The following is a 16,512-nucleotide window of genomic DNA, read 5'->3' as shown; positions in this document are numbered from 1 at the left end:
GACCAAACCCATAATGGGCTTGCCAAAAAAGGCCCTCTTAGTGCCCACAGGTGGAAAGAAGAAAACAAAAAGAAGCAAACCTTATATGGCACAGTCTACTACTCATATAGACTATATATAACACAATTGTAATACAATGATGAGTATTTATGTATGTAAACTTATCTACATGTAGAAGAGATACAGGCATCTATAAATTTTTCAGCTCTTATTATAATGTTATGGTAACTCCATTGTTAAGCAATACATACCTGTATTATTATATTTATCTCAATTTTTACATTTGACCTCCATTACTTTAATTATAAACCTGAATTAGCTGTTACAAGTTATAGTGTATAATTAAATTTTTTCGCATTGTATAAATAGATTTCAACATATGGTAGAGAGTTAAAACAATTAATCTATTAGAATATCAATAGTGTTTGCTTTACTTAATAATTTCAATTAATAATTTTGTACTTTGGGCTCCTCTATTGAGTCTTGTTCGTAATGTTACTGTATACATTAATGTTAATTGAGTCACATGAAAAAAATAAACACTGTTTGAAAAGAATTACTCCACAAATTTTGTTGAATGCTTACTTATAGCATTAGCAATAATGATGATGATCATCATCATCTATTTACCTCTATCACATCTTTAAATATTAATTGAATATCACAATTATATTTTAACTAAGTTCCAATATGTCTATTCTGTCTGTATACAAACTTTTATCAGTGTTTTAGAGAAACAATTGAAAATAATTATATTATTTCTCATTTTGTATCACTTATCATCATCTAACTCTTAGCTAAAAAAATTCAATATCTGAATGATAAAACAGTGTTTATTTTATTTATATAACCATAAGTTATTGATAACTTTATATATAAACAGGTACTTAAGACAGCATTTGTTTTGGTTGACAAAACTTTTAGCACATTGAAAGACACGACATTATAATACGACGACAGTTCCAGGATCAAAAACCCACTGATCCACTTGATTATTTTATCGGGAATGATTATTTTAAATTCAGATTAACATTTGGCACATGATAACAAGGAAGAGATCAATACTTTTATGTCAATAAATATCACAACAAATATGAAAAATATTAAGTAACAATAATAATAGATTATAACTTTATAATGACTGTTAAAATATTCTGACTTGACTTACAAGCCAACTCAAGTTTCTTTAAATGATAAAATGATATCTTGGGCCATTTCATCATTTAAACATCAGTTAACATTACATTTTACACAATGTACTAATATTATACAGAGTGTTCCACTTGAATGTCCCTAGTTTTGTAAATTAATTTTGGGAAAAGAAGTGCGAGTATAGTACCATAGACAATGGTAATAAAAACGTTAAATCACATTACTACATTAAACTGTACATTTCCACACATGCTCCTGACATATAGCCAGTCGGCACTTAATTTTTGCCCACATCCGAGGTAGCACATTAGGAGTCCTGCCGTTAAAGGCATTTGCAATTTTTGTATGTGGGGCTCTTATATCTAACACTTTTGTAGTATACACAAGATCCTCGACATGCCCATAAAGAAAGAAATTCAGAGATGATGTCGGGTGGACTGAGAAATAAGGCCCCATAATCTACACTAAATGGCAGCAACCCATTTAAGTATACGCATGTGAAATTTGGAGTATTGACCAACTTCTCCAACACATTTTGTTCACATATCTGAACAAATAGATTTACAGAACAGTTTAAAACTAGGGACATTGAGGGGGGTCACTCTTTATATATGACATATACTGTATATAATTATAGGGAGTTAGACTGATGCATTATTATATGTATCCTTAGAAATAGTGTCTTAAATATTTCAGAAATACTGAAAATCAGTCACTTCTATTAGTAAGCTATACAAACTTAAATTATGTAAGGATATTCATTGGAGATGCATCATTTTTACCTTATTTTCCATTAAAAATTATAATTCTTGTAAGTTATAATTAAGTTAGATAGTTTTTAAAATATCTGATTAGTACAACTTTGAGATAAAAATACTTCAATATATTAAAATATCAATTTACACGCATTAAGTAAAAATATATTACAAATAGAATTTGTACTGTTTGTAAAGATAAACATCTTTTGCTTTTCTTTTAGAGTAAATATTTAATAAAAATTAAATATACTTATTAAAATTTTTGTCCGAAAGGCTAAAACTAATTTTTATAAAAATTATTATTATTTTTTTTCAATTATTTATTTACCTTTAAGGTTATTAGTTACAACTGGCCTAATTTTTTCAAGCTTAATGTTAGAAATATTTTGAGGTCTATTCCTGACGGCGTCGCGTGTTGATTTCGCCTCACCTTCATTTCTATTTTGTAGCCTGTTTGGTAAAGTTCTTCCCGGCACTTTTGCCAGTTGAAGACGCAAGCTCTTTATTTCTTGGCTAAAAAAAAAAAACAAATTAAATTACTGTTTTAAAAATTCATTATTATAAGAATTGTGCTTGAACTCAATTAAATTTTACAATAATTGTATTTGAAAACATGAATATTGCAGTTACCAATAACTGTGATATAATTCAATTTAAAACAAGAAACAAAGGATTTTGAATTAAAGGTGTGTGTGTGTGTATATAATAAATTTCTGGATTCTACTGAATGTAGACAAATGCATAAAACTGAACCAATGAAAAAGCAATCCATGAGAGAGAGAAGTTAAACAGCAGTTTAAATTTTAAATAATAAGAAAATGCTACTCATACAATAAGAAAATACAACTTCAAATTTCTAACATTGTTGGTTTTCTTTCTGTAAACAATTTCATTAAGTTCTTTAATTTTTTTTTCTAAAATTTACAGGTTCTTTCATTTGATATGTTACTGGAATCAGGATCTAATTTATTAGTGAAATCCTAATTTTATGGTCTGAATAGTTGTAGCTAACAAGATATGCTTGGTTCTAATGGAAAATCTAAACCAGCAATTCCCAAAGTGGGCACTACGGCTCCTTAAGGATGGTAGAAGACCCAAAGGGGTGCTAAAAGGCAAGAGGCAGTTGGGGTGTTGGAAGAAAAAGGGAACAAAAATTCATTTGAAACAAATTAAAGTATCAATATATTAGAAATGTATGCACCGAATGGGGCAAGAGTCCGAAAAGTTTGAGAAACACCAATCTAAAGAATAACAAGTTCAAACAGCATCCAACAGTTTGAAACATTTAAACTATGTTGGTGTTGATTTAAGTGCACATTCTTGCTTAAAAATACAGTCGACTCCACATAAGTCGTCACCCGGATAACTTGACACCGTCGGTTAAGTAGTCGGTTTTCTGTGGTCCTGGCCGACTTACATAGGCATTAATGTTAAAAAACTCTGGTTTACTCGACACCGTTTAACTCGTCACTACTGGATAAGTCGACATACTTTTGCTGTCCCACACTCTGATAAGTCGTCACCCCCTCCTGAAAAAGTGAATTCACTCCGCACATGTGGTGCAAACTCATTTTTTTTTCAGGAGGGGTAGTCGATTTATTTATTAATATAATATATATATATACATATTAATAAAAATGCCTTAACATTTTATGTATTTTTATGTATAAAATAATAACATAAACAAAAAGAAAATATACAATCTACATCAATGTCACACCAGAATCCAATTTTGCATTTTCTCACTCTAGAGGCATTAAGAATCTTTAGACGTTACTTGCCAACAATTGACAATTGCGAAGATGATGTTTTCAAGGCGTTCGTGATCGTTGAAAAAGAAAGTAGAGACAGTTAAATGCTCAAAACAAACAACACTAAACGAATTTTTCAGTTTTTCATCTAGAGTAATTGTAAATGAAGGACACAACGTATTGTAAGCCTATACTACTGTATAACGCACTTCTGTATTTTCCTAATTGTACTTTTTTGGTTTTTTTCCAACTTTGCTTTAGTCATCACATCAGATAATTCGACACATTTCCAATTCCCCTTGGGGTGTTGACTTATGCAGAGTCAACTGTATTATTTTTAACCTATTTAATAAACGGTTTTATTTAATATAATAAAATATTTTATTAAAATCATCTTATACCATATGTTTATATTAACTACAATTTGTATCAGCAAAACAGTTCTTGATCATACAGTTAAATAGAATCAATCTATTGATTAAGAATTTCTGTGTATCAATCAAGATTAGTACAAATGGGACATTAATCTGGATATAGCATTGCTAAAGGCACAAAATGTTTGAGAATGAAAATTGATTTAATGTTCTAAAATTTATATATTTAAGGTCATTAAAATAGTGTTTATTACTGGGTACATTCCATTATGCATCAAACTGCATATCAGTGAGCTGCAATATACTAAAATGCATTCAGATATTCACCAAGTTCATCAATGCAGAAACCAATGCACATGATACTTAATCAGGATGTGGATACAGCAAGCTCTGATGAAACAATATGACTGTTTCCACAATTATATTATATTATTAACACCATTTTTACTACTCGTCTGTATTAATCCGAAGTTTTTTGAGAAAATAAGTCTGTACCAATACAGTGCCGTTTGCTTCTGCCATTTTAGGTTGCCAGATGTTCCGGTAAAAGCTTGTTCAACCATTCTGGTGCATCAGTTGTGGCCAAAACTGATGCATATTGGAATGTGCCTGTTGTTTTGGAAATACACAATACTAGTTTGTCCCAAGTGCATAAAATCCTAGTTATGGAGTTTTGCAAAAAATTTAAATTTATAAGAAAATCCTTACTCTTTTTCTTTCAGTTGATTCATAAGTTTTTTATTTCCTTCTTGTAATTTGTTTATTATATCTTTCAATCTCAAAATTTCAGAATTTAAAGTTTTCTCTTTCCAATTTGTTTTCCCTGATAAAAAAGTTAAACTTTTAACTTTTAAAAATTCTTATAATAATAAATAATAGTTTATTACTTACCATTAATTTGAGATGGTTTAACTTCATTTTCATTCTGTTTATTTTTCAAAGAGAATCTAAAATTTGTAGAAATTTTCTGAAACAATTTATATATACAATTAACCGATAATATTGTTTGGTAAATTAACCTGGCAGTGATCGTATACAAATAATAATAACTGTAATTGTTTGGGTCATATTTCCCTAAGAAATTATTGTTTGTTCTTTTAACTTTAAATTAATTTCCAATCAAATATTTTTAATTCGTTTAATAACAGGCCAGAAATCTTCTATCCTAAATTCCTACATATCCTTTCTATGATATTTTTCATGTAAGGAGAAAAATTATTGATTATATCAATAAAATCACTGCATCGCATCACTTATTTTTCAAATTGTTTCTATAATAATGGATGCATTAATATGGACTAATACAATGTATCTGAACAGTTACTGTGCAGTGAGAAATTTGTAGAGACATTGTGTGACAGCATTGCGTCACACAATGTCTCTACAAATTGTGCGGAAATGCGGAATGTATGACTTTTAAGTCATACATTCCGCATTTTCGCTTTGCAGTAGATGGCATAACTGTTCACTCGTGGACATTCTGCTTTTTGAACTACAGTTTTTGTGGAAGACTGCTTTGCCAATCACATAATCCGCCACAGAATCTGGCCCGCTAGTTCTCCAGACATCACTCCCCAGATTTTGGCAAGTGAGGTCCAGGTTTATGGCATTTGCCATAGGAGAAACTGCAATATTATACATAAAACTTCATTTTTATTAAAACATTGCTGAAATTTTTCTACTGCACGGTAACTTGTCGGATCCTGTATTAATTATTATAAAGACAATTTGAAAAAATCATTTAAAAATTAATAAATAGCAAACAGCTCCTTTTCAAATTGCGAGAAAAACATTTTAAAACATTTCAAACAATAAAAATTGTTTACTTGGATTCAATTAACGAGAGTGATCACTGCTGGGTTAACTAGCATATAATCTGTTATTATGTTAAAAAAATATTTAATCACTTTTAAATAAAGTTCTGAAAGCTATTATGATGCTTTTCTGTCTCAAAATCGTTTCAGAATATGACTGTTATATATGCAGTAAAACTCCAGTTATCTGAATTAATTGGGACCTTGGTCATTCAGATATATAGTATATCTGGCTAATTGGATTTTTGCTTGAAATATTCATTTTTTGTATCAAAACACTCCATTATGTACAGTACAGTTTTTGATATTGGAAATAAATAATTCAATGATATTAAGTGAAATCAATGGAAAATAACAAATAATCAAAACGAGAAGTAGCGAACGATTTAATTATTAAAAAATACATAAACTTAATCAAATATAAGCATCCAAACCTGATAGTTACAGAGTAAAGCAAAATGAATGCCAAATTATATCAGGCTGTACTACTACTACTACTACTATTATTTATTAAATGCTAAGTAATTTGGCACTAGAGGCAGGTGTTAAAGTGCCATCTGTTGCTAAATTTAATATAATTAAATTAATATTTTAATAATTAATTTAGAAGGTTCTGGAAGAAAAGAATCGGCTCGAAGCGGGTTTCAAACCCACGACTCCTGCAAACTGTGCAGTCACATTGCCAGTTACTATAGTAGGACCCTTGTCCAATCCTCACTTCCTAAACATATTAACTTAGATATAACCAAGTATGGTTATGTCTAAGTTAAGGTCCTGCTTTAGGCCAATTCTTTTTTTCAGAACCATCTAAATTGATTACTAAAATATTAAAGTTGATTATAATTATTAAATTTAGCAAGAGATGACACCTAACGCCTGCCTCTAGTGCCAAATTATTTAGCATTTAATTAATAATAGTAGTAGTAATATAGCCCGATATAATTCAGCAATCATTTGGTTTTAACATAAGTTTAATCTGTAAAATTTAGAATGTGTTAATTCAAAACTCACATTTAGAGATTCTTTCTTCTTTTCCATCATATTCTACGAAAGAGTAAAGATTAGAATTATATAATTCCTTATTTTTTAGCGTAAATATTAATTAGGTTAAATATTAAATTGTAATTACTTTTATTTCTGCATGTAACTTTTCTATTTCTCTCATTTTCCTTCCATTTTCATCATCAACTTTGCGTAACCTACACCTTAATATATTGTTTTCTTCTTTTACCTTAGAAAGTTCCTAAAAATGATCATATTAATTATAAAATTATTCATTTATTTTATGAATTATCATTATTATTATTAAGAAAACAATTTACCTTCTTAATGTTATTCAATTCAACATTTTCCGTTTTCATTCGAACAGTTCTCAATGGAAAGGAAGTATGATCTATTATATAAATCAAAATTCTCTTTAAAATATAATCTAACAGTTAAGTAATTATAATTAAAGCACATTTAATCAATTCTAGATTAAATATAACTATATAAATTTATATAAATGTAAAATATCCATAGCTAGATGGATGAGGTGACGATCGTGCCATTCTGGGGACTCGGATTCAATTTTCAGTCAAAAATTTCCGTAGAGAGATCAGTAGTAATTTCACTCACTGCCATGGGAAAAGTGTAGCATTACAACTAAGGGGTATCTCATTACTATCAACAATTACCTATTAAAAATCCACAAATGAAATATATTCCCATGTGAAGGCTGATTATTTATTATCCAAATATCATAAGTCATGCAGTATTGGGTGGAATGGACTGATAATCTAGAGTCATTGGATGCACCAACAGCAAACAAATGGACCAAAGTTCACACAGAGTTCAATATGAGCAAGTACCTGTTATGAGTGCCCAGAGATATGGGGCACTCATAAGCAAAGGAGGACTATCCAATAGTGTCGAGACGAACACATCAAACTGCCACCAAATGTGAATGACCATAGACACCTTAGAACCAGTGGCGTAGCTAGCATGGGTGACACCCGGTGCAGATATTGTGGTGTCACCCTTTTTAACTCTTTTATAAAACACTGTTGAATTGTAATATCTTCGCACTCGAGCAACTTGAATGCTATATTGAATATGCGATGTCGCGATGTACAAGTTTAGATTTATAGAATAAATCATAGTAAGATTTTCAGCTGGTGAGAGCTCTCTTGGCATCTCCTCATAGCGAAGAAACTGTCATGTGAGGCGAGCCATTGACCGTTTTTTTTTTTTTTTTAATTTTAGGTACAGGCCTACTGGGTGTTACCCCTACACAGTACACGGGTAACTCACGGGGCGGGCCGCCCCCACTGCCCTCCCCTAGCTACGCCTCTGCTTAGAACATTTGATAATTGTAAGATACTTAATATACAATTGTAATTCTCTCTCTACAAGACAGTAACACAGTGACTAGAGTATATGTAGGATTTACAAAAAGTTAACTTTCGGCAATGGACGAGTATCGTCACTTTCTGCCCAGATCCATGTGACGTGACACCTTTTAACAAGATGCATTGAAAAATAGTGAGGTCATGAACTGGCCACCACTTAAGCTGAAAGGTCACTTGACATTTTATAAAACTTTGAAATTGTAATAAATTAACTAGCAAGAAATGATTCCAAGTAAAAATTAATTGCAGATATACTAGTTTACATTATTTCATTAATAAAAATTAGGCTAATTGCTAATTTTTTATTACAGCTAAAAGTATCATTACTTTAAATTAACTTAAGAGAAGTAACTGAGAATAAAGTTTGACTCAAAATTTGTGTAAATTAATCATGTTATCAGTTATGCATTTAAACTTCAGTTTCAAAATGTTAAAACTTCTACTAAAGTCTATCTGAGAACAATACACAGTGTGTCCAAAAAGTTATCATGCAGTGAGAAATTTGTAATGACATTAAAGTTATACATTCGGTATTGTGCACGAGACCCTTAAGTCATATGTCCCACATTTCTATTTTGCAGTAGATGGGGTTATCACTCGTTCACAGACATTCTGGACTACAGTTTTTGGAAGACTTCTTTGGCAACCACATAATCTCCCATGGAATCCATCACGCTTGGTCTCCAGACCTCACTCCTATGAATTCCGGGGTTTCCAGAGAAGTTTCTGGCATCTATCATAAGAGAAACTGCAATATTGTACATAAAACTTCACTTTTATTAATTAAAACTTTACTTGGACCTTTTCCACTGCATGGTAACCCTTTGCCTCTATTTTTAACTTTAATATTTTAAAGTTAAAAATAGAGTTAAGAAAATATAATAAACTTCCTAAAACCCAATGAACTGATACTAAACCAAACGATCCCCATAATTAGCCAGGCTATTATAATAGCAAAATAATAGCCCAATTAATTACAGTACTTGTTTGGTTTAGTAAAGTTAAGAAATTATTAATTTTTTATTTTTTATAGTTCTCAATTAATAAAGAAACAAAATGTGTTCAACAGTTTCAATTGTATTCAATTATTATTGATTATAACATATTACTGATGCAACTTATGCATTGTTTCTGGCATTGGCTAAAGATCTGTGTTCAGCATAAGTTGACTTTTACAGAGGAAAATTTTATGCAAATAATGAATGGAATAAGGCATAATAAAATCATCTTATGTTTATCTCTCAACTAGCTCTTATATTGTAACTTCTCCCTTTTCTATGCTTAAATCTCCCCCTTTTGTTTCTTTGTTTGAATCAATCTATCATCCTGCTTCCTCTCAGTTTTCTCTTTTTTGATCTCTGTCTCCTCACAAATTTCCTGCACTTCCTCAATGTTGGATATCTTTCATTTTTTTTTAAATTCAATTCTTTCTATTGCTCAATGTTTAAACAATCTTCAACTCCATTCTTTAGGGAAGAAGCAAGAAAATATCTTGTAGAAGAGAAGATCCTTGCTTCTTTGAGGCAAAACTAAGGCATGAATAAAATCAGTATAATTAGCATGTTGAATTTCATACGATTTAAATTCTCACTCATTAGAATTTAAATTAAATTGCTGTTGAGAGGAGAGCTGTAACAAACTGCTGTAGGACCAATTTTTATTAATTAAGAGCATTTTATGCATTTCATTTGTTCAAAAAACAATAGCTAAAGGGCCTTTAAAAAGACAAAAGGACCCACTTTACCCCCACATCTCGTGCAAGACCTCGATGACTCTAATTGAAAGAAAGTGATTCAAAAAATAAAATTTACTTGTAGCATCTCAAGATTTAATCTTTCAAACATTAGTAAATAATTTTTACAAAACATAAATAATAAGAAGAATAATAATATAAAACAAACTTATAAAAAAATCAGATGATTTTCTTTGCAAAGATTTATACTTAAAGATACAAAATTGGATGAGTTTTCTATAAACACACATGCAATAATACCTGTAATCCATTTAGAAGAAACCAATTTATTACAAGAACAAACATTTTCAACTGCCTTTACTAGCCATCGTCAGGTTATAGATAGCTTTATACTTACTTGGCAGTGAATGAGTCACATTATTTCGATGATCTATTTTCATTGTTCCATTTAAAATTACAGAAGGTGATTTAATATTTGAAACATAATTTTTTTTATTTGGCAGAGTTTTGATTGCTGGTAATGTTTGATAAGTCACATGAGAAATTTTTGGTGCTTGGACATGATCTGATTTCTTTGGCACATTTAACATTCCATGCCAACCTTGAGGTAATGACGCCACTGAAATATAAAAGAATATTCTTATTATTTAGTTTTCAACAAGAATATAATTTCATGTAATTTTTTATTGAAGTTCATTAACGACAAATTATGTTATCCTCTTCAGAATAATCCAGTTTTGTCAAATAATAAATTGAAGTTACTCCTATAGAATGTGCATGCAAGGGCACCTGAATTTATTCTCAATTCAAAATAACTAGCTAAATTTAAAATGGAAAATTTAATTTATATTATATGTAATCATAATTGCTTTAATGGAATACCTGGCATCTTGACTTTAAAAAAACATCGTATTATGAGATATGTTGAAAATCTATAATGGATCAGAAAAAAATACTATTCAATTTGATACAGTATAACCTTACTAAACTGACAGGCTTGGGACCAAAAGAGTGTTGGATTATTAAAAAATCTGAATTACCAAGATTCAGTTTTGCAGTAGAGCCTGCCATGCTAGCGATAACTTCATCTCGTCCTTTGCATTTATCGGCTGGGATGATTGGAAGGCCTTATAAATTTCCATTTGCTCTAACCATCGAATTTGATCAGCATGCTTAGTGGTAGCCAGTAGTTTCGTGGCCTTGAAGTCCGGGATGATTTCCAGATCTGATGCATAAACCGTCAATGAGGTGGTAGCTTTCCCATGTACAATGTCCTTCTGGTGTTCTTTCCATCTTACTTCCACCGCTCTTTTGGTGGATCCAATGTACACCAATTCCCTATTGCATCTATTATCCGTTAGTGAGATAGCGTATACATGGCATGGCAGGCCCTACTGCAAAAAGCATAAACAGAGTAAAGGAAAGGAAAGATGCTGCTGGTCTTTTTATTGAAGGTTTGAGCTGTTTTTTAAGTTTTTTAAGTTGTTTAAGATTTATAAAGTGAACTTGGGAAGCATTTTTTTGAGTAAAGGTTCTACAGAAGCTAATGGAACAATTATGAATTTTCGAATGGCACGTGATTGAGAGTATTCGATTTGTCAAACACCGATTGGAAGAGAATTTAGGCTTGAGAATGGACCCAGAGTGGAGTCCGAAAACGTTTGCCGTAGAAAATTAATTAGACTTGCACCGGTTATTAGGTTTGTGTTGAAGATTTGTTTACAACATGGTGTTTTTAGGAGTTTATTATTCTTATATCGTATCCATTTTTCATCTCCAGTATGATTTCATTTAAAAAAAAAAAAAAAAGACCTTGGAGATAATGAGAATACAATGAAATGCACATATTGACACAACGTTGAAGTTGTGCTGGTGAAAAATCACGTGACACCCATTTTCCCAACTTCAACACTTTTCCCGCTGTTTCAAATGCTATTGAACTGTCATATTACTTATGTCCAGTTCTTGTACAAGTTCTCATACTGTTGCAAAGGGTTTATTTTCAGAATTTTCAGCACTTCGGACAGAATTTACATTACACCCCGATATTATCATTCAGTGATTTTTTCAACTCTGTCATTGACAGGCCACATGGATATCTATTCAAAAATGTAAAAACAATTATATTTGTAAATCTAATTTATCAAGTAATTAGATTTCATATTGTTATATATCTATAGGTTTATTATTATTATTATTATTATTAAATTTGTGGTTTAACCTGACTTGCACAATCCAAATAGTTTTTCAGATATCTCAAAATTCTCAATAAATTAATGATAAAATCACCAGTATACTTGTTGACGAAAATTCACAGGCAAATCTAATTCATACTCATGCATTTTTGACTGTACGATTATCATCGGGAGTCAATAAGATTGCGAGAAAATATACCAGCCAATAGCGACTTCTCTCAATCTTTATTTCTCTTATTGCCTTCCGACGATTGCCCTTTTTAATATATATATATAGTGGATTTAAGGGGGTGTGCAAGGTGTGGTCAGGGCCAGATTTGAGACCCAATTGGGCCCCGCACTTGAAGGGGCCCACATCACGTCAAAACTTATATATTTAAAATAGTACAATAATACAAAAATAAATATCTAGGTATATTATTATTAAAAATAAAACAACATATTTCAATATGTAAATTAACAGTTAATTAATTTTGTTATTTAAAGTTTGAGGAGCCCCACAAAAAAGAATTTAATTGGGCCTCGCACCTATTGGATCCGGCGCTGTGTCTGGTTATGCCCCCTTCCAAGGGATTTTCTCAAGCAAATCCTGTTACCTCAAATACTAAAAATTTTGTATACTGTTTCCTTCCTATGCCTCCTCTAAAGATTTCTGGATCCACTATTGGTAATAGGCCGGAGTTTTCTAAGCTTTTACTCTAAGAAAACTTAGAAAACTGCTCATTACTCACTGGATTAAAAAAAAAATTGCTAAAATATTTAAATTTAAATGAATTAGCACATCAATTTCCATCCTATAATGTCCAAATAATAATGTCCAAGCTCCTTTCAAGTTCATGTATCAGGTGCTACATTGTAAGTCCAAATAAACTGAAATTATGGTATGAAATCTTTAAAAATTCTATAAAATTACATTTATTATTCACTAAAGAACTATGAATGAATTTACTATGATATAAAAATACAACTTTAAAATCCATTTATGATAAAAATAGGTATATTTACTATATTATTTTTTCAATTGGAAATTGTACGCATTCATTCATGAGTTATCAGCACACGTTGGTTAATGTTTTGAAAATTTCTCTCCCCCTGGCGTTGGAAGATCAATTTTAAAAAATTATAATAAATAAATCTTAATTTTAATTTTCTATAAATTAACGTTAGAACTACACTTTTATTAAAAGTTTGTAAATTATAATGAATAATTTAAGTACTGTACGTTGCTAATAAATTCGGTTTAGTAAATCTTGACGAGCCAGCCAATGACATAACGCGTTTCAAAACGGCTTTAACAGCTGAATAAGAAAAAAACAAATGAGATAGTCTTTTCAAACGAAACAAGCTGTGTCGACGTCTTGCTAATCCAAATGAGAGGTACCGGTACCTCCCGGGAGGACATTGTACGAAAAATCGTCGCACTATTTACGTGTCTGACACGTAAAGAAAACCCGAAATAATCCACTTGGCTAGCCCGTTGAAGAGACACGAACCCGCGACAAACTACCAGTGTTCGGTGATTTTTATCCAATCGGCACTGGAATAACGATCTGGATACCGCTCCGGGTATTCGAAGACGAATCCGGAAAATCGAAAATTTCTTTAAAAATTTCGGGAGTAGTCTGTCCCAGATATGTCAATTTAATAACAGAAATGTGCTTAAAGGTATTTGAAATGAAGATGACCAACATTAAAGATTGCCGAGGGCGTACTTTAGTCACATTCTGTTATGTGGCTTGTTTGCCTATGTTTTAAATTTTAGTTTTGTTCGAAGTTTAACGAATATTAAAAACATTTCTCCTATTTCATAAATACAAACTCTACTTCTTAAACGCCGCCTCGTTGGCTATTTGTTCCTCACTCCGCTCGGCAATTCGTGTGTATTACGTTGTCGCTTTAGATTCTCCCGCTAATACGGTTTTTGTTTTGAAGCTGTTTCATGGTCTTCTGAATTAAAGCAATCCCAGTGAACAATGTCCGGAGAACAGGTCATCGTGAAGCTAAGTTTAAGACTCTAAAAACCAATCTTATTGTAGAAAAATTTCTTCATATTAAATAATTGCTATGTAATCTTTTTCGACGGTACTAGAATTTTTCTTTGCTTCTTGCAAAGCGCAACTACTTTAAACCATTGTCACTTCTTTTCGTTTTATGTCTTGCAATATAACAACTCTTCTAACAACATCATTAGCATGACAGAGGGAGGCAAAGGGAGCACTTGTCCCTCCCAGGAATGGAGTAAAAAATCCCACAAATTATCATCATAAAAGTTATTCAGATATGTACGTGTACTCGTGTACTCGTAACCTTACACCGTGGACTGTGGGATGCTTTGATGCAATCGATACTGTACTCAATAACCTACCTGTGATAAACCCAAACAAGTAATTATTTGTCTTCACGCTTTGTTTCCCATGGAACATTTCTACAGACACCCATGCTTATAGATTATGCTACAGGACCCATGCTACAGGAATATGATTAGACACCTTATTTTTCAGTGTGTTAAAAGCATCTTCTAGTTTATGAGCCAATTTAAATGCTGTATTGTTCATAGTTGGGTTATGCAGCCAACATGCTGTTTACAAATTTTGGTACAAATGTTTGAAAATACAAAGCAGTTTCAGAAGATGATGTAAGTCAAGAGTAACCCGAACCCAGCCTTCTTAGTATATGGAGGGCCGACGGGATTATAATGCCCGTTGGCGGGTCAGAGGTGAGTCCAGATAATGACAAATATATATATACTCGTTGTCTATATCATTGATATAGACAACAGGGTCAGAGGTGGTCCCTCGGACGTGACATCTACCAAACTATTTATAAGTTGACTTTGTGCTGGCTTATAATGCGCACCCTGATTTTGAAGATCAAAAAAGTGCAAAAAATATGCACTTTAGAATCGAGAAAATAAATACTAACGCCTATTTTATTAGAAATTATTTTTTGTTGTTTGTCAGCTAGGTGATTTTATATAATCTATATATATAATCGAGACGAGTTGATAATAATAATAATAATCAGCGCAGAGCCCAAACGGTTAAGAGTTGAAATTTGGTACACAGAATACGTCACGAGAACGCACACTATGAAGGGATTTTTCGAAATTCCTCCCCACGGGGGAGAGGGACAGGATTAAGGCTTAACACTTCCATCAGCAATGGAAGTGTCAAGTAACAATGGAAATGCCAACAATAAAAGTATCAACAATGGAAGTGTTACGTAACAATGGAATTGTTAAGAAAAAGCGACGTGCAAGACGCAGACGCAGTTTTTTCGTTTTTGCGGGAAATCGAACATACTTTTTACACCCATCTAAAAATTCTGTAATTAGTCTGGAAACAGGGGGACCTAATTCTTGCATTCTGTGAAAACAGGCAAGGTTGACCATAACGTAATAATCTTAATTTTCGCTAAAACGGTTAGGAGTGGAAAGTTGAAATTTGGTACACAGTTAGGGTACCAAATTTAAGTGCCAAAGTGTTAAGTAAAAGTACCAATGGAAGTGTCAACAATGGAAGTGTTAAGTAACAATGGAGAACAAGAGAAAGCGACGTGCAAGATTTACGAGCTTTGGAAAAAAAAAGAAAAAAGAAAAAGAGTAATATGTTAGAACATTAGAACACATTCGATTTTCAAATTTAAATACATTAGTTCGGTTTTTCTCGATCGTTCTTCTTTAGAACATTCAATGAAAATCGAACGATATAATCAGAACACGTCGTGAAAATCGAACCAAATTAGAACATTCGATTTTCAAATTCGACCTTTCTTTAGAAATACTTAGTTCGTTGATGAAATTACTCTTTTTCTTTTGTGACTATAACGTAATAATCTCAATCTTCGCTATCGTTACTTTTGCCCGAGCAACGCCGGGCCTACCTGCTAGTTATAAAATAAAATTATAAATAAAGTTGAAATAGACATTTCCTTAATTAATACTTGGAGACTAAGTTCGCCCATACAGGGACTACCATTTATTAGTTTTGTGTTTCAGACAATACAATATCGGTGACCGGCCTTCCTTTTTAGGCTACTAGCCGCCAAAACGCTAAAAAGTCCTTTTAAGAAACACAAAAATTTCCAATTAAAAAATATAAAATTTTTCTAAAGTAGGAACTGGTGATATGCGAACGTCTTCTCAATGACCATCTAGCCTTCTTGGGGTGTTTCGGCTTTTTATCCGCGAAGAAGAAGCGCTGGAAAATGAGGATTTAGAAAAGCTTCCCCTGGCGACGATATTTTCCAATTTTGATTAATTTTTTTCGTCAGATGGTTCTTTTAACTTAATTAATACTTGGAGACAAAGTTCGCCCATACAGGGACCACCATTTATTAGTTTTGTGTAGATATTTCTATAATATAGATATTTCTATTTTTTGCCT

The 16,512-nt window shown here is 31.7% G+C and overlaps 1 protein-coding gene across 1 annotated transcript; it reads right to left on the bottom strand.

Annotated features, from left to right (window-relative positions):
• Positions 1-819: 819 nt before the first annotated feature.
• Positions 820-13,212, bottom strand: LOC136971340 (uncharacterized). The gene is made up of 8 exons (XM_067265791.1): positions 13,133-13,212; positions 10,330-10,551; positions 7,172-7,242; positions 6,979-7,092; positions 6,861-6,893; positions 4,927-5,002; positions 4,744-4,858; positions 820-2,423 (listed from the first exon to the last, which is right to left on the bottom strand). Coding segments are annotated over exons 1-8 (825 nt in total). The 5' UTR covers positions 13,134-13,212; the 3' UTR covers positions 820-2,230.
• Between the last annotated feature and the right edge of the window lie 3,300 nt (positions 13,213-16,512).

This window comes from Centruroides vittatus, unplaced genomic scaffold, assembly GCF_030686945.1.
Source record: "Centruroides vittatus isolate TY-2023 unplaced genomic scaffold, ASM3068694v2 contig_2460, whole genome shotgun sequence".
NCBI lineage: Eukaryota > Metazoa > Arthropoda > Arachnida > Scorpiones > Buthidae > Centruroides > Centruroides vittatus.
This window is presented reverse-complemented; position numbering and strand designations above follow the sequence as displayed.